A 24702-nucleotide genomic window follows, 5' to 3' on the forward strand; every position below is an offset into this window, starting at 1 on the left:
TCTCCCTCTCTCCCTCCCTCCCTCTCTCCCTCCCTCTCTCTCTCTCACTGTCTCCCCCTCTCTCTCTCTCTCTCTCTCCCACTGTCTCCCCCTCCCTCTCTCTCCCCCCTCTCTCCCTATCTCTCTCTCTCCCCCTCCCACCCCCTCTCCCTCTCTCCCTCCCTCCCTCTCTCCCTCCCTCTCTCTCTCTCTCTCACTGTCTCCCCCTCTCTCTCTCTCTCCCACTGTCTCCCCCTCCCTCTCTCTCTCCCCCTCCCTCTCTCTCCCCCTCCCACCCCCTCTCTCTCTCCCCCTCCCTCTCTCTCTCTCTCCCCCTCTCACCCCCTCTCTCTCTCTCCCTCCCTCTCTCTCTCTCTCTCTCACTGTCTCTCTAGGAATGGTTATTATGACCTCTTACCAGTTCTACACATAAATTAACGATTTCACTGACAAATAAAATGTCATCCAAGACGTCGATCACAAAGCAACGAGGAAGAAAGGCAGACGTCTGGCCTATTGTTGGACACAAACAAGAAGAAGAAGAAGAACTGCACGGACAAACCCGTCTTTATTTGTCACATGAACACACCAACATACATGCAGCCGCAAACACACACACACACACACACACACACACACACACACACACACACACACACACACATTCTGATGGTGGCCGGTGAAACACAGTCTCTGCATTTATCCCATGCGGGCTTTTCCTTCCTCCGGGGGGCAGCCAGGAGCAGTGAGCAGCTTTCTTATGTACAGTACAGCGCCTGGGGACCAGCTTCTAATGTAGTCGTCACTGGTCAGAGGACTATCTTCTGCATGTTTTTCAGTAGGGGTCCATATTGATGTTGTATGGAGGAACCCCAGGGGAGCACGGGGAGAACATGCAAACTCCACACAGAAATAAACAAACACGCCGTGCCTGTGCAGATACAAACACACACATGCATACACACACACACACACACACACACACATACACACACACACACACACACACACACACACACACACACACACACACACACACACTACGAGCCGTTTTCACACACCATGCTGGGATTGTAATACAGTGCAGTAAAAAACGTAGAGCCGTATATTTGCCGTCCTCATGGTGTAGTAACACGTCCCGTCCTCATGGTGTAGTAACACAGGGCGTGATGTGTCTTCCTACAAGAAGTGACAAAACCTTTACAGCGCCCACTGGTGCACGCACGCCCGCACGCACGCACGCACGCACGCACGCACGCACGCACGCAGTCTATGAGATGAGATGAGATGAGATAAACTTTATTGTCCCAGAAGGGAAATTTGTCTTGGGCAAAAAGTGCGCATGGCCACATCCTGTGTTACAACAACACAAGTAAACACAAACAGGACAGACACAGCATTGCACTAAGGCACAGTGGGGAGATGCCAACTGAGACATGGAATTGCACAGCCCTATTGCACAATTTGTTTAAATCATACATACCTGTAGGTAAAAGAATATAAAATCAACAATAAACAAAACCAGCAGCGGTGGTCGATAAAAGAATAAAAGAGTAAAAGAATAAAAGAATAAAACATTAAAATAAGATTAAATGAAAAGCAAAAGAAATAAAATAGGAAGGTAAAACATGGGGCTAAGATTACCGTTCCTACATAAGGTGCCTCCACCTACAACTATGGGTTACTACAGCCCGGGGGGAAGAGCAGGCTGTTTGTTAAGAAGTGCAATCGAGGTAGGGAGGAAGGAGAGCTTGTAGCGGTTGCTCCTGTATCTGCTGGCTCTGAATCTTCTGCCAGAAGGTAACAACTCATATTCAGAAAATAAAATGTGAGAAGGGTCGGTCAGAGCTCTATGAGCCAGGCTGATGACCTTTTCCTCAAAGATGGACTGGAGCGTCAGTGATTCTTTCTTGCCGATCACTTTCATGGCTGTCTTCACCATTTTTCAAATTCTAGATTTAAGCTTGACTGTGAGAGACCCAAACCATGCCGCCGTGCCATATCTGATCAGGCTTTCCAGCACAGCATTGTAGAATGTTGACATGATTTTGGTGCACACTCCAAAAAGTCTGAGCCTACGTAGGAAGTGCAAACGTTGTGCCAGTTTTGCACACAGATAATCAACATGGACGTCCCATTTTAACATGTTATCCATTTGTATCCCCAGATACTTGTACGAGCTTACCTGCTCAATTCCCCTGTCACCTATGACCACCACAGGGTCATGTGCTCTCACTGTTCTGGGGTCAAAGATCATTTCTTTGGTATTGCAGGTATTTAAAATGAGGTGGTTCCTCTCGCACCACTCTTTAAAAGTAGCTATCTGCCTATAGTAAACGGAGGACTATTGTATATATTGGACTACCCTGTATGTTGTGGGAGTTCTATAGAAGTCTACTGGTCTACTCTACATGTGGGAGTTGTGTAGAAGTCTACCTGATGGGTATAGGGTATACTGATACATTTGCAAAGTGAGGCCGAGGGGTCCTGACCAAACGTCAGGATGACCTTTCTCCATCCCTCCCTCTCTCCCTCCTCTCACACCTCATTAGCATCACTGTATGGAGGAGGATCACAAAGTGTGTGTGTGTGTGTGTGTGTGTGTGTGTGTGTGTGTGTGTGTGTGTGTGTGTGTGTGTGTGTGTGTGTGGCGTGCGTGTGTGTGTGTGTGTGTGTGTGTGTGTGTGTGTGTGGGGGGGGGGGGGTGCGCTTGTACAATCACCCCGTCATGCTTGTGTGTATTTGTATGTGTTACAATGTGAGTGTTTGTGTGTGTGCTTGTGTCTGTGTTACAATGTGAGTGTTTGTGTGTGTTTGTGTGTGTGCTTGTGTGTACGTGTTACAATGTGAGTGTTTGTGTGTGTGCGCACGCGAGTGTGTGTGTGTACGTACGTGTGAGCGTGTGCGCACGTATGTGTGTGTGTGTGTGTACGTGCGTGTGTGTGTGTGCATGCGCATGCATGCGTGTATGTGCGTGTTTGTACGTGTGTGTGAGTGTGTGAGTGTGTGTGTGTGTGCCAGATTGCGTGTCTCTGGGTGGCCTCTGTTCTCTCCCCTCTAAATGAGCTGGCGGAGGGGGGGGGGGGGGTGATGGGCGGCAACAGACGGAGGGAGAGAGTGATGGAGCTCTCTCTCCCCCCCACTCTCTCTTTCACTGTCTCCCCCTCCCTCGCTCTCACTGTCTTCCCCTCCCTCTCTCTCTCTCTCTCTCTCTCTCTCTCTCACTGTCTCCCCCTCCCTCTCTCTCTCCCCCTCCCTCTCTCTCTCTCTCTCTCTCTCTCACTGTCTCCCCCTCCCTCTCTCTCTCTCTCTCTCTCTCACTGTCTCCCCCTCCCTCTCTCCCCCTCCCTCTCTCTCTCTCTCTCCACTGTCTCCCCCTCTCTCTCTCTCTCTCCCACTGTCTCCCCCTCCCTCTCTCTCCCCCCTCTCTCCTATCTCTCTCTCTCCCCCTCCCACCCCCTCTCCCTCTCTCCCTCCCTCCCTCTCTCCCTCCCTCTCTCTCTCTCACTGTCTCCCCCTCTCTCTCTCTCTCTCTCTCCCACTGTCTCCCCCTCCCTCTCTCTCCCCCTCTCTCCCTATCTCTCTCTCTCCCCCTCCCCACCCCCTCTCCCTCTCTCCTCCCTCCCTCTCTCCCTCCCTCTCTCTCTCTCTCTCACTGTCTCCCCCTCTCTCTCTCTCTCCCACTGTCTCCACCCTCCCTCTCTCTCTCCCCCTCCCTCTCTCTCCCCCTCCCACCCCCTCTCTCTCTCCCCCCCTCCCTCTCTCTCTCTCTCCCCCTCTCACCCCCTCTCTCTCTCTCCCTCCCTCTCTCTCTCTCTCTCTCTCACTGTCTCCACCCTCTCTCTCTCTCTCTCCCACTGTCTCCCCCTCCCTCTCTCTCTCCCCCTCCCTCTCTCTCTCACTCTCTCTCTCCCCTGTGGAGCAGCATCAGGAGAGGTTGTTGAATATGGATGGAGTGAATGAAGAGCTGAATCAGTGTGAAAACAGTAAAGCACAGTTAACAGTTTATAATCATGCTACAACAGTTACACTTTACATTTGAGACGTTTCACTTCCACTTCCCCCTTCAGGATTCTGTTGCACATTCCTTGAATTGATTGTGCTACAGGTGTTTAGCCTACTGTTTAACGTGACGCTGTCCTTTTTGCTCCTATTATCCCATGGGACAGCTAACGGTTAGCTACAACTGTTGTGGAGTGCAGTGAATATGCCACTGTCTCTGACATTTCCTAATCAATGAGCTAATAATTGCACACACATAATTAATGCTATGAGTTAACATGACATGACATCTCACACATATAGATTCACCCGTGGCATTGAGGACTTCTCTCTTTTGCTGAGACCTTGGGCAGTGCATCGTGTCCATTAACAATTGATAACAGTTTCCCTGTCAGACTCCACGACGCACACACATTTATCCCCCCCTCCTCTCTCTGTTTCTCTCTGCCTTCCTTTGCCTATAAAGCATTATGTCAAACTGTCAGTCATTACTGAATATTTGGACTCTGTACATTGATCAGATGGTACATTGAGATTCAGTCTCTTCTATAATGCAGTTATAGGAGAATGTTATGGTAATAAATATACTTTCATAAGACATCTTTCTGAACTCCTGGCTTCAGTTTATTTGGTTTATATAAGCTGTTACGTATATTATATTAGCGGATGAGGAGTGGTAATTCCATTCTCTAACAAACATGAAATGCACTGGTACTTAAAAGATAGAGTGGAACTGAACTCCTCTGATGACAAAACAAACCTGTCTTTTTCCCACGGCGCTGGGCCAGCAGCCCCACCGGGGTCATAAGATGGAGGTCATGGAGGTTTCGTGAATTTAGGGGGGGGGGGGGCGTAGGCATAAGAGAGTCAGGATTTGATGGGTGGGTGGGATTAGTCGCTATGGGGATATGGGTGGTGTTTTGGGGGGAAAGGGGGGTATAGATAGGGCCGGGAAGATGGGGGGGAAGGTGGAGTGGCTAGGGGCATATGGGTGGTGGTGGGAGGGGTTAGTGGGGCGTAGGAGGAGTGTTGTGGACTTAAACGTGTTTATTGAATCACAAAGTTGTTCCAAAGTCAGACTTTCATGTTTTACAGAAAGAAATGTTTGATAGAATTGAACCTGCTTAGCAAACATGAAACTCTCCCTCTCTGTGACTCACCTGCGGCATGGGGTGGGGCGGTGCGGGATTATAAGACTTTATCCCAAGATTATATGACCTGTAAAGATGAATATTGCTGAATGCTGCATAAACCCGCAGAATAAATCCACTCTACCTTCGTGAATGTTAGAGGGAAGGAATTCTTTATAAGGACCCAGCTGCACTCTATTTGGCTGGCACATACTGTACTGTATACGCATGCAAATACATGCAGCCAACAATATCTCACACATGTGCATATTTGCTTCACACACGCCCGCACACACCACACACACACACACACACACACACACACACACACACACACACACACACACACACACACACACACACACACACACACACACACACACACACACACACACACACACACACACACACAGCAGAGATGGATGGTGTATGGTGACTGACAGTTGATACATTGGTCCCGCAGCCACCATGCATATTGTAATGGGGCCTTGAGGAAAGTTAAAAACTCGCAGGCTAAAAGCAAGACTTTGCTTTTTAGACTGCCGGAGGAGAGGGGCCATTATTCTTAGCTAGCATAACGCAGCTGTCAACTGACAAAGCACCTGTCAGAGAGAGAGAGAGAGAGAGAGAGAGAGAGAAAGAGAGAGAGAGAGATTAATACCCAGAGGCCCCAGGATTCAATCTTAAAATGGCTCTTTTTGTCTCAGCTGTTTGGAGATGCTGCACGTACGGACCGACGAGTTACTTTACAAAGCACAAAACAAAACTATCATGTGATGTAAAGTCATGTGATGATGAGGTAAGATTCAAGATCACTTTATTGTCTCTCGCAAAGCAACAGAGATGATCCTTCAACAGGCTCAAAAGTGCCTGGTCCAAAAGACATGAAAAACAGGGACATACACACAATAAAAAAAACACAACTGACAGAGCAGTGTTAACAGGTCAAAGTGTTAAAAAGTGTTCAAATGTGCCTACTTTCAAATGTTCAGGGCGGTGATTGCAGAAGGGATAAAGGATGTTGTGTCAATGTTTTTCCGGGCCAGTGGGACTTTGTAACGCTGACCTGAAGGGGGTGAGAGGGGTCCTGTGTGATCTGGATGGCTTTCCTGATTACTGACCAGTTGTACAATTCAGACAAAACAATCATAATGTGAAACAGTGCTCATGACTATAACCTGACATTGGCTGACAACAAGCGGTCTTCTCCGCTAAGATCTTCTGTGTGGAGAACAGTACTGTGTACTGAGAGATCCAGCACGCAAGAGCGGCGGCCATTTTAAAGATAACTGTGGCAGCCCAAAACGGACGAAAAGGCCCCCACCTATCATTACAATTGCATACCGCACTCCCTCAAAGACAAAGCAGCCATTGCGAATAGAAGTGAATATTATCATCTCTACACAGGGAAAAGAATAGAAGTGAATATTATCATCTCTACACAGGGAAAAGGCCTGATCTCAACACCGTGGATTCTATAAATGTCCAATGGAGACATTTTAACCTGGCGACTGGGTTGTTCACACACAATCTCAGACTGATTCGATGGAACTTGAGAGAACAATGCGTTCCCGTCTATTACAGGTCAAAACAACACATCTTCTAAACTAAATCAACCTAAACTAAAGCAAAAACTATATCTCCCCTCCCCCTCCACAGCTCCGCCCACCCCCATCGCCCCGCCAGAGCTGTTGGCGGTGGGCGCCACCTACCTGTGGATTAAACCCAACGCCAACAGCATCATCGGCGATGGGCCCATCATCCTGAAAGAGGTGGAGTACCGCACGACCTCAGGGAACTGGGCGGAGACGCACGTGGTGGATGCCCCGGCCACCTACAAGCTGTGGCACCTGGACCCCGACGTGGAGTACCAGATCAAGGTGCTGCTGTCGCGCCCAGGGGAGGGGGGCACCGGACCGCCTGGACCCCCGCTCGTCACCAGGACCAAGTGTGCCGGTGAGTGACGCCTCTTTTGTCCTTTCCACGTCTTTTGATTTTTTCTCTTTTTCCATTACTCATTTTCTGTGTATCTGTTTCTCTTTTTAAAGCCCCTGGAAACCAAATATGTGTTTTGAGTTTGTCAAAATGTGTTATTCAGATGCTCTGTTGATGTTTGCCTGGAAGCTGTGTTGAAGTGGAGGAAAGGCTTGGAGGAGGGTTCTAATTGGTTGAGTTGTTATAGAAACCAGGCTCAGGAAATGGGTTGGCAACTATTGGATCACAGTTGCTATCACTTCAGCTGCAACCTGGAGAAGCTTTAGGGTACGATGGTGGTTGGTGGTTTTGGTCAAAGGTCACCCTGACCAGCTTTAGTTTCGGCAGTTGTGGTCTGTCTGTCTGTCCGTATGGAGTGACATATGGAGTGAAACTGTGGCTGTAAAGCATTACTCAAAATGTTAACGTTACAACAAGGCTTTTATTTTGAAAGAGCTCAAGCGGAACCTACTTACATTCTGGCTGACTTGATGCAGTCTATGTGCCTGGGCTATGTGGGCTGCACTCGTGCATGAGAGATGTGAATGTAAAGTAATTAATGGAATTTCAGCCTGTGGGAATCACGGAATCACTGACTCATGCTGGAAAAGGGGTGGCAAATCAAGAGGGGGAGAAGCAGGTTCATCAAATAATGTGTTGGACCACTGCCAAGTTTTATATGGCCATGGCGTGCAGAGCCATCGTGTTAAAACCCGCCTCGCAGGGTCGCTCTATTGGCTAAACGGCCAACTTTTAGACTGAAGAAAATGCCAGTAGTTTGTGGATATTAGTGAGATTTTTGGCCAATCTAAAAGGGTTTTTACTGTCAAACTAAATAAATGTCTGCAAAACTGTTTTCTCTGATATACTACTCATTTTGTAATGATACAAATCTGGTTGAAAATCTGTGGACTGTTCCTTTAATTTTGGACCCTGATGGATTTGGACAAACTGAACGTCTATCTATTTGTGGCTCAGGAGGTAGAGCGGGTCGTCCACTAGTCAGAAGGTTGGTGGTTGGTTGGTTGGTTGGTGGTTGGTTGGTTGGTTGGTTCGATTCCCGGCTCCTCCAGCCCGCATGTTGAAGTCTCCTTGGGGAAGACACTGAACCCCAAATTGCTCCCGATGGCTGTGCCAGCACCCTGCGTGGCAGCTTGCTGCCCTCGGTGTGTGAATGGGTGAATGTAGACACATTGTAAAGCGCTTTGGATAAAAGTGCTATATAAATGAATGAATGAATGAATGAATGAAAGCTTTATTTCAGACTTTAAAAAAAAAGAAATAGTAATATATATATACACAAGTAGTATCAATGTTACAAAATATATATATTTATAAGTGAAAAAAAAGAAAAGAAAACGAAAAAAACAAAACAAAAAAACAATAATAATCAGAATACGTGACAGCAACGGGGTCCGAAGAGGAGTAGGATGAAGTACACTGTCCTACTACTGTCCTACTAGTCCTACTAGTCCTACCCCCAGTAAATAAATGTATAAATGCAGTCCATTTACTATCTATCTATCTATCTTTCTATCTATCTATCTATCTATCTATCTATCTATCTATCTATCTATCTATCTATCTATCTATCTATCTATCTATCTATCTACCGTAATTTCCGGACTATAAGGCGCACCGGTAGGGGAGAGTGGGGTGAGTTGTGCCAGTGGGGAAGTTGTGCCACCCCTTGTATCTAGAAAACCATAGAAGAAATTGGTCATGTGACCACACATTTTTGAAGAGGCATCCATTTTACTCACTCTGCAAAGAAGGGAGGCAGATGGCACAAGAGCTAAGCACATTTAAGTTCAAAAAACTGTTTTTTGCCTCTCAAAGTAATTTTTTTATGATCAAGGTTTATTGATTGTTGTGTCTGAACAATTATAGACAAGCTTGAAAACATTTCACACATGTGTTAGTGTTTTAGTAAGCTACAATATGAGGCTATACTGTTAGCATGATGTTAGCTCCAAACCAGCTATATGATACAAGTTTGTTAAAATTGTGGGGATGGGGTGATTTGTGCCAAAAGCCTGGGTTAAGTTGTGCCAGTGCAGTTGCAGTTGATTTAGTGAAATTTTATTTCATTTTGTTCTTAAATGTTTAAATAGACCTTGTTGAAGAATATTGCAGTATTGGCAAGTGTAGCCTGGCTCTGTGATAGTTGATTTTGTTCATTTTGAACATAATTTTTATTTCTGAAAATGTTAAATATGTAGGTCAACTGCTGCTACCGTTTAGCCTTGTTTAACCCTGTTATAGTACACTGGACTTTAGTGTTATCTTTATTTTGTCTTGCTTTGATATAGCATTACAGTATATGAGATGAAAATGTTCTGTTTTCCTTCAGTAATCAATGGCACAATTTACCCCAACATATTCTCTCCAAATGCACAACTTACCCCGCACCGGGGGCAAGTTGTGCCAAGAGACCACTTTTTTAAGAATAGCCATATTTTTTTAACAGTTTATTTAAGATCCAAAGGGAGTGTTCCCAGTGGTGCACAACATCCTGAAATATATGTACATATTGTAGTTGGAGGCATTACTGTCATGCCCTCACTTTAAAGACACCTCAAGTAAAAAGTGGCACAACTCACCCCACTCTCCCCTATATAAGCCGCAGCAGCAAAATTGACTGTTTTTTACATATATAAGCCGCACCGGACTATAAGCCGCAGGTGTTTTGATGTTTAATTACCATATGTAAGGGTTCGTGCACAGAGAGGAATGTCGGGAAAGAGATGGCTGTTTGGGGAAGCTCCCATTTATTAACATTTCAACAAAATCAGCATTACGGTAGGCTACTATAAGAAGCTCCCATTTATTAACATTTCAACAAAATAAATATAAAAAATAAAACAATAATAATAATAATAAAACAATCCTCAAAAGGATAATGTGCTGTAAACAATAAAACAATCCTCAAAAGGATAATGTGCTGTAAACAATAAAACAATTCTCAAAAGGTTAAGGTAAGGTGCAGTAAACAAATTAACTGGAAAACAATAATATAACAATCCTCAAAAGGATAAGGTGCTGTCAACAATCAAACCAGGTACCGTAATCCTTGTCTTCATCTTTTAGGTGAAGGTGCAGCAAACGGCTGTAAACAGAGTCAAAGTCAAGTCACTAATCCTCGTCTTCCTCTTCTTCCTCCGTACTGAAACCAGCAAAGTCCTCAACTTCAGTGTCGGAAACGAACAGGTTCAGGGTGGCTTCGTCAACCACTCTCCTCTCTCCTTCCTTGTCACTCTCAAAACCAAGGAACTCCTCTTCGTCACTGTCGGTGTCGGAATCGAACAGCCTCTGAAGGCGCCCAGCTGTGCCGGCGTCATCATCACGCAGCAGTCCAGCCTTTCGGAACCCGTTGGTGATCGTGGATGTTTTCACACTCCTCCACGCTGTCAGGACCCACTGGCAAACTTGAGCGAAAGTTGCTTTTCGCATGCGACCAGTTTTGGTGAATGATTTATCGCCGCTCGTCATCCACGCCTCCCACTCAACGCGTAGTGCCACTTTGAACGCACGATTGACACTGATGTCAAGTGGCTGCAGATGCTTCGTTGTGCCCCCAGGAATCACAGCTGGAATGGAGTTTGTGGTCTTGATGGCTGCTTTCACGGAATCTGTTATATGAGCCCTCATGCTGTCGAGAACGAGCAGAGCTTTTTTTTGCCGAAAGAATCCTCCAGGGCGCTTGACGTAGCACTCAGCCAGCCACTCCTTCATGACACTTTCCATCATCCACCCTTTCTTGTTGACTCTGAGGCATATCCCACTGGGAATTTTCTCTTTCGGCATCGTAATCCGCTTAAAAATCACCATTGGCGGCAGCTTTATTCCAGATGCTGTGCAGGCCAGAACACAAGTGCCATCTGCTTTTATGACCTCTGAAGGACTTTTTGGTCTTCTTGCACTGAGACAGTTCCTCCTGCTGCGCCTTCCAACGCCTCACCATTGACTCATTGATGCTCAGGGTACGCGCTGCTGCTCTGTTTCCCTCTTTTAATGCGAGATTGACTGCTTTCAACTTGAAAGCTGCGTCGTGTGAATTTCTGCGTACCTTCCCCATGGTAAGTGAGAGACTGCTCGTCTTGTTGTGATTCCGGGCTGCTGATGAACTTTGAACCGGTAGGAGTAACCGGTTGATTTCCGCCAATGATGTCAAGTCTTTCATACACAAAGGCAATTCAAGGTGCTTTACAAAAAAATAATCGAAAAAACAAGCAGCAAAGCAATGCACATAAAATGTGCTGATGAAGCTGTGTAACCTGTAAAATCCATCGATTTTGGAGGTCACCGAGTGGCCGTTTGCTTACCGTAATTACCATATGTAAGGGTTCACGCACAGAGGGGATTGTTGGCTGTTTGAGGAAGCTCCCATTTACCGTATTACCGTAACATTTCAACAAAACAACATAACACAACACCACCTTTGTTTATTTTTACAGTGCACACAGTGTCCGCGGTGTGGTGAAAAGAGGGCAAGAGAGGAAATTAAAACAGAAGTGGATTTATAGTTAGAAAGAGTGCTAAAAAAGAGAGATTTTATTTGTATTTTTTTTTTCTTTTCTGAAAAACTCCATAGATAAGCCGCACCGTTATATAAGCCGCAGGGCCAAAAAACGGGAAAAAAGCTGCGGCTTATAGTCCGGAAATTACGGTATCTATCTATCTATCTATTAGAGGTGGGGGAAAAAATCGATTCACCTAAGTATCGCGATTTTTAATGTCACGATTTTTTGGATCGATCTTTTATTCCAGAATCGATAATCGCAAAAAAAAAAAAAAAAAAAAAAAAAAAAAAAAAAAAAATTTGGGGTGCTTGCAGTCAGGCCACTCACTGAACAGCAGGCCAGGCGCCGCCTACTGGTTTACTAGTGGTTTTATTACTTTATTAGTTAGTCTGAAGTAATAATTACACTTCAGGGTTAAAGTGGGTGCATCTCATTGTAAAATTGGACTTCAAACGGCTCAAATCTGGCTTCAAACGGCCCAAATTTCACACGCATTGGCCCATATCGGCCTGGCCTGCTTGGTATCTAATGCCCGGCCTGAATTATGATCCCAGTCCGCCCCTGTTTTTAACTATATCGCCCAGCCCTACTCATGATATATAATATACAGTCTCTAGTGTATGATTCAACTTTTCCCATGTTCTAATCTAGTGTAAAAAAGCAAACAAACTGAAAAAATAAAAGAAAAAAATAAACAAAAATCGCAATAAATCGTAATATCGAATCGCAATAATCGTAGAATCGCAATACTTAAGAATCGCAATATAAATCGAATCGGCACCCAAGAATCGTGATAGTATCGAATCGGGAGATAAGTGAATCGCCACAGCCCTACTATCTATCTATCTATCTATCTACCTATCTATCTATCTATCTATCTATCTATCTATCTATCTATCTATCTATCTATCTATCTATCTATCTATCTATCTATCTATCTATCTTTCTATCTGTGGCTCTATATTCCTGGCACCTGTTTCTCCTTTGTCATGCCCCACTTCAGAAGTAAAAAAGAACGACACCCTGAGCCATTCCAAAGTGAAGGGGCTGCGAGCGAGCGAGGCTGGCGGTTGACACAGAGAGAGAGGAGAGGAGAGGGAGAAGAAACGTGAGGGGGGAGAACGGGGAAGGAGAGAACTGCTCTAAGTGGCTCTCATTTAGAAAGGAGAGGCGAGGAGAACGTAGAGAGTGTGGAAGAAGGAGAGGAGAAAGGGAGGGGGTGGGAAAAATGTTGTAAAGAAGAGAAATCTCCTTAATCACGTCTTCTTGGAAGAGAGAGCAGAAATCAAAGATAATGATAATTGAGATGATAAGAAAGTGCCCAAAGAGGAAGGTGTGTGTGTGTGTGTGTGTGGGGAGGGGGGTACTTAGTGTAAAGAGGAGGGGGAGGTGAGGTCGGGGCGATCTGGGCTGATAATGAGGGTCCCAGCGGGGGTGGGGGGGAGTGACAGCTCACCAGCTCCATCACTGGAGTGTGAGAGCGAGAGCGAGAGTGTGTGAGAGAGTGAGAGACAGAGAGAGAGAGAGAGGGATGGGGGGGGGGGGGGTTGCACTACAGCAGTATTGTGTGTATTGTATGCCTTTAGATCAGACATTGTGACATCAGTGATGGCACAATGTCATAAATCACTGATGATGTCACAGACAGTGATGAGGTCATAAATTACTGTACGTGTACAGTTCTAGATGGCTCAGCCAGGTCACGATAGTGATGCCATAATTCTTCTTCATCTTCTTCTGTGGTGTTTTATGGCAGTTGGTGTTTTATGGCAGTTGGCATCCTTTATGTTGCATTCACTGTTTCCCCCCTATATTCTGTCCCTGGTCGTTTTCTTCTTCTCTTCAATCTGTTGTGCTCATAGATATTATGCTAATGAGGTCAAAACATTGTGACATCATCAGTGATGCCACATTGGCTCAGGTAACAACATTGTGATCTGATGTCATAAATCACTGGTCAACAGTGATGTCACTCAAGCAATTGTGATATCATCAGTGATGTAACTTGAACGATAGTGATGTCATCAGTGAGTGATGCCACCAGTGATGTCCGTTGACATGAAGGAATGGCTGCTCAAGCACAGCATGAAGACAGGCACCTCCAGGATGCCGCCTACAGAAGAGACCTGGACAACCTGAGGACCCTGCTCCAGGAGGACCGCTTCAGAAGGTGGATCAATGTGAGAAGGAGTGTGGGGTACGGTTGCAGGAGAAGCCCTCTGGGCCACGCAGCCTGCCTGTGTGGACTACCTGATCACCCAGCCTGCCTGTGTGGACCACCTGATCACCCAGGGAGCCCAGGTAGACCTAGCTGATCAACATGAGATCACGTCTCTCTACAAGGCCGTGCAACAGGGTCACCTGGACTGTGTCCGGATCCTCCTGGAAGCCGGGTCGACCCCAACAGAAGACGCTCATACTGATCATACCCCGGTCTACTCTGCTGCCCGGGATGGAAGGCTGGACGTACTGCAGGAACTCATCAGGTTCAGTGCTGCTGTTGATATAGACCAGTGATCCTCACTATTTCTTCGATGAGAGCCGCACTGGCAGGACAAAGTCAATAGGAGAGCCACTTTTACCGCAAAACACCAAAAGCCACCCCAACCAAGCACATCTGCCTACCATTTTTTTGTGTTTTATTGTTTTACACACACACACACACACACACACACACACACACACACACACACACACACACACACACACACACACACATACACATACCAGTTTCCCCTCGAAAATCTTTCAGGCCTGGAGGGATTTCGAAATCTACCCTGGCCGCAACGGTGGGGGCCGTCGCTGGCGACGCTAAAGTTTTAGCTAACCTGTTCACATCCCAAGTATCATCATACTATTATGGGATGCGATGCGAACAGTTGTATTATGGGATGTGCGTTTCCCAGGCAACGACACACGTTGACACGTTTTGGAACAGCGCTGCACACTGGCACAATACTCCTAAAAGCAAAATGCTTATTGTTTTGAATGATTTGGCACCTTCTATTACTGTCAACACGTTTTTTTTTGCAATTTCTTAGAGCCGCCAACTAAAGCTTCAACAGCCGCCAGCGTCTCGCGAGCCGCGCAATGAGGAACTAGGATATAGACAATCATTGCCCTCTCTGGTGTTCCCCTCTCCTCATCAGCGTCGTCTTTGACCAACTAGACTGCTTCCGCCTGTTGTTCTGACCTGTGACGTAGCTTCTCGCCTGCTGGATGTGGTGCTCGGCACCGGCCTTCATCCAGCTGCTCCAGGACCACGGTGCCGACCCGGCCCTGGTGACTTTGGAGTAGGCACAGCTGGATTTGTGGGCGGATCCTGAGGCTCTCTCAGGGTCTTTCTGGAGGCCACGAGATGTCCTCGAAGTCTGGCCCACGTGTGTCGGATCCGGATCTGCCAAGTGCTGGGCACACAACGCCTGAACCAAGTCCACACCCAACCACTAACACAAGTCATGAAGGACTTCATGCTCCACCAAAACTGACTTGAAGGACTGTCAGTTTATTCATTTTCATTTCCTAGATTGAGTTATTCAGTGAGTGTTTCAAACTGATCCAGGACCAGAGTAAATACTATAAGTGGTGGGTAGGGATGCATCGATTATAAATTTTGATGTACGATTATAGTCTGAGAAAAAACCACGATTATCACGGTTTCACGATTATTGTTATGGACGTATAAAAATCACATGAGCATTCTTTAAATAGAGGTTTTATTGTATTTCCCCCACAATCTTAACAGTTGCTGCCTTTGGATTAAAAAAAGAAGAAAGAAAGGGCAGATGTACTCAGATGTGGCTCTGACCTAATCAAATCTAACTGACATCACTATTGTGAACATAAAACAAACAACATTTCTGATATATGATTGTTTTAGTAAAGTGTATCACAATAGTCAATACAAAAAATATTTTATTATTATTTTATAGAAGCGAAAGTCTAGCTGCTTAGTCTGCAGAAAAAACACAAAAGGCATAGTAACTTATTGGCATCTTACTGGCAACTAAATGGGCCGTCTGAATTTTGCATTGGGGTCAGTTCTATTGCAGTGATGATGGGGCAGGCATGGAAAGCCTCACTATAAGCCATCATGTGTCGTTTCACTTTTTACTGGAAAATGCTCCCTCTAGATTAAAGAAAGGACACTCTGTGGTGTTGACTGGTGTTTGTTATGTAAATGTGCGCATTTGTTTTCGTTGTCTCAGTCAGATCATGACTGCCAAGCAGCTAGCTACGTTAGCTTCACGTTATTAGGCCTACATGTAACGTTAGCGGGTTGCTTTTGGAGTTGACACAAACCCTTGATGTTTCTTTTTGTGTAAAGCATGAGGTTCTCTATGGTTTACGCCAGCTCTGGGAGCATGAAGTGCTTTAAATGCGGGGATGTTTGGTCACAACGAGCTCGAGGACCGCTGCCTGTTGAACTATGTACGCTAGGCCATGGCCAGCTAGCTAACATTAGCCACAACAGCTAACGTTAACGTCATTTGACTGTATGTTAACGGTAAACAAATCCGCTGCCTCCTCCCCATGTTTGGTTTAACGTAACACCAGCTCAGACTTTCCCCTAATCTCAGAAACCTTGCGGGACATGTATTGCAACATTTATTTTGGTGCTGGCGTCCATGGCTAGGCTACCGACTGACTACTACTGGGAGACATGGCAGCTGCCTGTGTTTGGTGCCTCCGCTAAATAGTCCGTGCGGGAAACGAAGCGAGAGAGACAGGTTCTTCACGGGAGTTTTAAACTGACGAACTGTTGTGAAACAAAACACTCGGTGTAGCGGAGCCTCTGCGGTTATATAACCGTGACGTTTTAAATCGTGGTTAATAGTCAAACCGGTTAACCCCTGCATCCCTAGTGGTGGGCTGTGTGTCCGTGTGTGTGTGTGTGTGTACTTTCCCACCTGTGTGTGTGTGTGTGTGTGTGTGTGTGTGTGTGTGTGTGTGTGTGTGTGTGTGTAAATGTGTGTACTTTCCCACGTGTGTGTGTGTGTGTGTAAATGTGTGTACTTTCCCACCTGTATGTGTGTGTGTGTGTGTGTGTGTGTGTGAGAGACAGAGATTGAGAATATGTTGCTCATCTGCTACACAGTTCTCCTTCCAGACCTTCCTACCTGCCCACCCTAACCCACTCTGGCATTTATGCAAACAGTGCCTAGGGGCTCTAACGATTAGCCAATCAGCGTCAATAAACAGCTGATATATATATATATATATATAATTCAGTCTGATATCATGAGACCCTAACCCTATCATGCTACACTTAATTCAGTCTGATATCAGCTACACTTCTTCAGTCTGATATCCTGCTTCTTCCAGATTGATCTTTTTTCTGTTTTCTGTCTCTCTGCCTTTGCCTCCATTATTTCTTTCTGATATTATATCTTCTCTCTCTTTTTACTCCCTCCCGTTTCTCTGCATTTTGATTGTATTCTCCCTTTCCTCTTCCTCTCTTTCTCCTTTCTTAGCCGCGTTCTGTTGAAAGCTCTTTGCTGATGCGAAGGAATGAAATGAAAACCTTTGTCAGCGGAGAGGAGGATGGAGGGAGGGAGGGAGGGAGGGAGGTAAAGAAAGGAGTGAGAGAAAAAGTGAAGTCGTTGGTCTGTAAAGAGATTCTGCTTGATCTGCATCTATCTAACCTTTAAATCAGTGTGTGTGTGCTTGCACGCGTGCGTGTGTGTCTGTGTGTGCGCGCGCGCGTGCGTTTGTGTGTGTGCGTGTGTCTCTGTGTGTGTGTGTGTGTGTGCGTGTGTGTGTGTGTGTGCGTGATATCTTCTGTCCACCCCCTGAATTTGTTACTCTCATTTGCAATCTGCAGGTGAAAATTGTGTGTTCTCACCTGAGCCCCTCTCTCTCTCTGCCGCCCTGTGTCTCTCTCTCACACACTGTTCTTCCCCCTCTCTCTCTCTCTCTCATATACCCACCAAGGGAGGGGGAAATTAGTAGTATGTTTGATTTTTCATTAAAGGCCCATTCTGCAACTTCTGACTCTTACTGACACCGGTGGCCGTTAGAGTAACTGCAGTCAGCCTGTGCTCATGCTGGAGCACGTGTGCGCCCAGCAGCTGCCTGTGGCCAAAACAGTGTTTTGCAATGTTACCTGATCAAAGTCAGTTGAAAACGGGAACCTGAGCAATTTATGGACCAGATCAGCCTCGAGACGGCCGGGAAGGATTCTGGATGAATGAGCGGATGTTATTGTGGCGTGTTTGGTGGTGTTTTGGCTTGTGTTGGCTGTGGTGAAGTGGAGGGAATAGTCTTAACGTTAGCCTGAGCCAATAGGATCCAGCCTGTTTTCACCTCCAAACAGGCGTGTGCGTCGGCTCGGCTTGAGCGTGGCTCGTTTGCAGAGTTGTGTGAAGAGGAGATCTGGGAGTGAAAATGAACTGCATCTCGCCCCGAGGTATGGCGAGGACGCGGCCTTGATAATGATTGATTTCATCATCTGCTTCCCTCCCTCTCTCATTCTCTCATTCTCTCCATCTCCTTCACTCTCTCCATCTCCCTGCTCATCACTCGCTCCTTCACTTTCAAGGCTTTTGAACAGATAAATTATATCGCCCTGTTTTCCTTTGGATAATTTCTCTCGTATCTCTCTTTCCTTCTCATTCCTCTACTCCTCTCTATCACTCATTTCTCCCCCTCTCTCTCTTTGCATGTTGTCCTTCTTAAGAAGGCAGATTTCCCAGTGACACCACACATACATCAGTCACACTGGGTGGACCAATACTTGCCTCAAACATTCAAGCCAACCTTAGTTATTTAGCTTAGCTTATTGTAGTTATTTTTATTAAAGTCAGTTTGTTGTCTGCAACGCTTCACTTTTGTGATCTCCTCCACCTCTCCTTCACTCTGTCCTCTCCTCCACCTCTCCTTCCCTCTCTCCTCTCCTCCACGTCTCCTTCCCTCTGTCCTCTCCTCCACCTCTCCTTCCCTCTGTCCTCTCCTCCACCTCTCCTTCCCTCTGTCCTCTCCTCCACCTCTCCTTCCCTCTCTCCTCTCCTCCACCTGTCCTTCCCTCTGTCCTCTCCTCCACCTCTCCTTCCCTCTCTCCTCTCCTCCATCTCTCCTTCCCTCTCTCCTCTCCTCCACGTCTCCTTCCCTCTCTCCTCTCCTCCACCTCTCCTTCCCTCTCTCCTCTCATCCACCTCTCCTTCCCTCTGTCCTCTCCTCCACCTCTCCTTCCCTCTCTCCTCTCCTCCACGTCTCCTTCCCTCTCTCCTCTCCTCCACCTCTCCTTCCCTCTCTCCTCTCCTCCACCTCTCCTTCCCTCTCTCCTCTCCTCCACCTCTCCTCCACCTCTCCTTCCCTCTCCTCTCCTCCACTCTCCTTCCCTCTGTCCTCTCCTCCACCTCTCCTCTCCTCCAGGCTCCACCTCCCCTCCAAACGATCCTCTTGCATGCAGTACTATCCGTAAACTCTATATTTCATAAGCCGAGTGTAAAGTGAATGTTGGCTATTGCTCCTCTCTGTATAATAAATATATGGGCTTTTAACTCCCCCATCCAACTCCTCCATTCCTTATAAATTCATGTTTTTATGCAGAGGATGATAATGCCAGTGTTGGCTAATATGTTCCCATATAAAGATAGACTTTTAATTCACCAGCTCCATATAAATCCTCTCCCCTCCCCGCTCCTCTCCCCTCCCCTCCTCTCCTCTCCTCTTCTCTCCTCCTCTCCCCTCCCCTCCTCTCCCCTCCTCTCCTCTCCCCTCCCCTCCTCTCCTCTCCTCTTCTCTCCTCCTCTCCCCTCCCCTCCTCTTCTCTCCTCCTCTCCCCTCCCCTCCTCTCCCCTCCCCTCCTCTCCTCTCCTCTTCTCTCCTCCTCTCCCCTCCTCTCCTCTCCCCTCCCCTCCTCTCCTCTCCTCTTCTCTCCTCCTCTCCCCTCCCCTCCTCTCCCCTCCTCTCCTCTCCCCTCCCCTCCTCTCCTCTCCTCTCCTCTTCTCTCCTCCTCTCCCCTCCTCTCCTCTCCCCTCCTCTCCCCTCCCCTCCCCTCCTCTCCTCTCCTCTCCTCTCCCCTCCCCGCCCCTCTCCTCTCCCCTCCTCTCCTCTCCTCTCCCCTCCTCTCCTCTCCTCCTCTCCTCTCCTCTCCCCTCCTCTCCTCTTCTCTCCTCTCCCCTCCTCTCCTCTCCTCTCCTCTCCCCTCCCCGCCCCTCCTCTCCTCTCCTCTCCTCTCCTCTCCCCTCCTCTCCTCTCCCCTCCTCTCCTCTCCTCCTCTCCTCTTCTCTCCTCTCCCCTCCTCTCCTCTCCTCTCCTCTCCCCGCCCCTCCTCTCCCCTCCTCTCCTCTCCTCTCCCCTCCTCTCCTCTCCCCTCCTCTCCTCTCCTCTCCTCTCCTCCCCTCCCCGCCCCTCCTCTCCTCTCCTCTCCTCTCCCCTCCCCTCCCCTCCCCTCCCCTCCCCTCCTCTCCTCTCCTCTAGGGGTGGGGGAAAAAATCGATACACCACAGTATCGCGATATTTTGCCTGACGATATTGTATCGATATTTGGACGCCAAGTATCGATATTGCAAAAAAAAAAAAAAGAAAAAAAAAAAAATTGCAGGCCATGCCAGGCCACCGGGCTACTATAAACTTTAGTTCCAAGGCCAGCAGTAAACAAACGGTAGCATATTTTCATTTTGTTTTAACAGTAACAGTTTTGTCATAACAGTAATTTACAAATTCCCCAGTTACTGAATGGGCTGCACAAGATGTTTTGTGTAAGTGAAGTGAAGTTGCAAAAACTACATAAGTACAGTAGTCCACACACACATCCAGTTAAGGTGGACTGTAAGTAGACTGTAACAAACAGTTCAGTTTGTCAGGTGCATGCAACTATGACATGACTTTATGAAAGTTGTTGGTCTGTCTACTTGACAATGTTGCTGCAATAAAATGGTTGAAGTCAGATGTACAGACTGGAAAATTGTTCTTATATAAACCAGATGTTGACAACGTTTTCCTTTGGGGACATCATTTGCAGTTGAAAAAGTAAGAAATCGCAATATATCGCAATATCGCAATATTCAATATATCGCAACATCGATATATCGCAATATCGAAAATATCGCAGTATCGCAATACTATCGTATCGTGACTCAAGTATCGTTTCAGTATCGTATCGTGGGCATCTGGTGATTCCCACCCCTACTCTCCTCTCCTCTCCCCTCCCCTCTCCTCTCCCCTCCTCTCCTCTCCTCTCCTCTCCCCTCCTCTCCTCTCCTCTCCTCTCCTCTCCTCTCCCTCCTCTCCTCTCCTCTCCTCTCCCCTCCCCTCCTCTCCTCTCCCCTCCTCTCCTCTCCCCTCCCCTCCCCTCCTCTCCTCTCTGCTCTCCTCCTCTCCTCTCCTCTCCCCTCCCCTCCCCTCCTCTCCCCTCCCCTCCCCTCCCCTCCCCCCCCTCCCCTCCTCTCCCCTCCCCTCTTCTCCTCTCCTCTCCTCTCCCCTCCTCGTCTTGGGAGACAGATGATGCTAATGTGAATGTTGGCTAATAACGCAGCGCTCCATAAAGGCCCACTCTGAACCCTCCAGTGAGGTTAGACTCTGCATCCTCGCTCCTCCTCTCGCCCATTCCTTCTAAAGTAGATGTTTATATGAAGGATGTTAATGTGAGTGTTGGCTAACTGTGTTACACTTTCAAGATGGACTTTTAATTCACCTGCTGGCTATATAGTAATTTGGCCGACACCACTGCTCCAGCGTTCTGCCGAGCCAAGCAGTTTGGATGCAGTTAAGAGAAGCATCTTCTGTGAATCAAGCCGCCCGGTCCGGGGCTTAGTTCTTGCGTGTGCAGCGGTATTAAATATGATTATATTATTATAATATATTATCTTATTATTATATTGTAAGTATTAAATATCTCCGCCGGGTGTTTTCTGGAAATGAGCCCGATGTGTTAAAATGCAGCCGACGAAAAGTGACGTACTGCGATGACCTGGGACCGTGCAGACCTTATCTACTGTATTTTTCATTTTCATTGCTGTTTGTGTGTGTGTGTGTGTGTGGTGTGTGTGTGTGTGTGTGTGTGTGTGTGTGTGTGTGTGTGTGTGTGTGTGTGTGTGTGTGTGTGTGTGTGTGTGTGTGTGTGTGTGTGTGTGTGTGTACTAAGGCTGGGCAATGTATTTCCACCCACAGACACGGCCAATTGTGCATGTATCCACACTCCGGCTTGGCACGAGGGCTCGGACCTGTGACCCTCATGCTGGTAGGCAGGGAATCAAACGCTACACTACTGTGCCCCGATGCACCCGTGGTACAATATGTTGATATGCTTCTACATGTACAGTATAATAATATCATATTCAAGGAACAACACAGTAGTTTACTAATAGAGCAGAATAAGTAATGACAGCCTTCTTCAGTTACCTCTATGGTTAGAGCAAATGTTCAAAACTAAAGAAGTGTATAAATCTACCCAGATACCACAACGCTTCCTAGTAACAGGCCGCTATTCTGAGAGTGTGAGGTGTCATGGCGGAGCAGACGGCAGCAGAGGAGTGTGAACTTTGTCTGTCTGGGACATGAGGTGAGAACCTGACAGCCATTATTCAGCACAGAGACACAGACGTGCACGAGCATCAACACACACTCACATGCACGTGCACAAGCATCAACACACACTCACATGCACGTGCACCAGCATCAACACACACTCACATGCACGTGCACGAGCATCAACACACTCACATGCACGTGCACGAGCATCAACACACTCACATGCACATGCACGAGCATCAACACACTCACATGTACGTGCACGAGCATCAACACATGCTCACATGCACGTGCACGAGCATCAACACACACTCACATGGGTGTTCTTTTTTCAGCCCAAACCAGTGTTGTAGTCAAGTCACCATCTAACCTGTCGATTATTTTCTCAACTATTTGATTAGTCATTTGGTCTATAAAATCTCACAAAATGGTGAAAAATGCCGATCAGAATAAGACGGAAACTTCCGGTTAGAACCTTCAAAATAATGTCATTCAAATATAGCCTTATTGATGCACATTGGAGGAGAAATAGGTATTTCAACTAAATGAAACAGCCAAATACTGGTGATGTTACGATTCCATATGTGAAATTGTGGCAGTAAAGCATTACTGAAAATTAATATTAAGGTTAATTACAAATACTGGTTTTACTTTGAAAGCCCTAAAGTGGATGACATACTTTTACGTTTTGGCGGACTTGATGCTCGTGCACTAAATGTGGGAAGCGGATCATCTCTCATATGAGTGCTTTCTTTCTTTCTGTTGTCATATTCCGTCAGTTGGGTTCCATTGGACACAATGTAAAGACAATTTAAAGTAATGAACCGTTAAGAAAGTGGGATTTCAGCCTGTCAGAAGCACTGACGTCAGTCATTAAGGGGTGAAAAATAAGGTTTCCAGCGTCCATGCTATTTACATCGCGTGCTTTTTTGGTAACTTTTAGACTGAAGGAAAAGCTGCTAGTTTGTGGATATTAGTGGTTTTTTGGACTTTAGCAGTAACATTGAACAAGCAGGTAGTTGATGGATTGTCATTGTCAGATTTAGAAGCACAGCCTTGTGTGTGCCCTTGTTAAAGGAGAATTCCACTTTTTTACAACCTGGACCTCATTTCCAGCTTTATTTATGCTTTATAACTCAGCCAAAAAATTATTATTTTAAATCAAGCCGCCACGACAGTCCATGGCATGGTAAACACCGTAGGATGGCCAGAGGTCATCTGGATTATAAAGACAGGATGAATACGCTGACTGCAGCAAGGTACTGTATACACAGCGTTCATTCTCTGTCTCTCTATGATATAATAAGGATATGAGCTGCTGTAAACACAGCGTTCATTCTCTGTCTCTATGATATAATAAGGGTATGAGCTGCTGCATGGCAGAAAATAAGCTCTTTACAGGATGTAAATACATGCTTGCAGTTGCCCCTATGGCCTCTGTTCCAGGCCGTTTTGTGGTGCGTTCTATCTTTGTAGTGCAGTGATTTAAAAAGTATAAATGAAGCTAGAAAAAAAATAAATAAATAAATAAACAGAATTCTCCCTTAAATCAGGGTTCAAACAGAACAAAAATGATTTTGAGTTGGGTCATCAGAAGAAATAGAATATTTTGGGGAGGCGTAAAGCAGGGTCTTATGAATCAAACATCAGGACTCAGGCAGCTGCTCCATAGAAGAGGCCAGAGCTAAACTAAGTGTGTGTGTGTGTGTGTGTGTGTGTGTGTGTGTGTGTGTGTGTGTGTGTGTGTGTGTGTGTGTGTGTGTGTGTGTGTGTGTGTGTGTGCGTGCGTGCGTGCGTGCGTGCGTGCGTGTGCCTACTAGGTCTGGGCAATGTATTCCCAACCACAGACATGGACACTTATGCCTGTATCGATACTCATAGGACACCCGACCAAGCCGGAGGTAACCCGGGGGCTCGAACCTGTAACCCTCGTATAGGCAGGGATTTGACCGCTGCACCCGGACGCACCCACGTTACAATATGTTGGTTCTATGTGTCTAATATTCAAGAAAGAATGCAGCAGCCTACTAATTCAGCAGAATAAGTAATGGCAGCCTTCTTCGATGATTTCTACTATGGTTAGAGCAAATGTTCAAAACTAAAGAAGTGTATAAATCTACCCAGATACGACAACATGACGCTAAATCTTCCTAGTAACAGGCCGCTATTCTGAGAGTGTGAGGTGTCATGGCGGAGCAGACGGCAGCAGAGGAGTGTGAACTTTGTCTGGGACATGAGGTGAGAACGTGACAGCCATTATTCAGCACAGAGACACAGACGTGCACGAGCATCAACACACACTCACATGCACGTGCCCGAGCATCAACACACACTCACATGCACGTGCACGAGCATCAACACACACTCACATGCACGTGCACGAGCATGAACACACACTCACATGCACGTGCACGAGCATGAACACACACTCACATGCACGTGCACGAGCATCAACACATGCTCACATGCAAGTGCACGAGCATCAACACATGCTCACATGCACGTGCACGAGCATCAACACACTCACATGCACGTGTACGGGCATCAACACACACATGCACGTGCACGAGCATCAACACACACATGCACGTGCATGAGCATCAACATACACTCACATG

The 24702-nt window shown here is 46.7% G+C and overlaps 1 protein-coding gene across 1 annotated transcript in view; it reads left to right on the forward strand.

The window, feature by feature from the left end:
* ptprt (protein tyrosine phosphatase receptor type T) overlaps positions 1-24702 on the forward strand; it is a gene marked incomplete at its 3' end in the record, with an annotated part of 413231 nt that overhangs the window by 66411 nt on the left and 322118 nt on the right. The window contains exon 7 of the mRNA XM_083660558.1: positions 6771-7067. Within this exon, the coding sequence (XP_083516684.1) occupies positions 6771-7067 (297 nt within the window). The remainder of the gene's footprint in view (positions 1-6770; positions 7068-24702) is intronic.

Source organism: Poromitra crassiceps, assembly GCF_964638095.1.
Source record: "Poromitra crassiceps genome assembly, chromosome: 25".
Taxonomy (NCBI): domain Eukaryota; kingdom Metazoa; phylum Chordata; class Actinopteri; order Beryciformes; family Melamphaidae; genus Poromitra; species Poromitra crassiceps.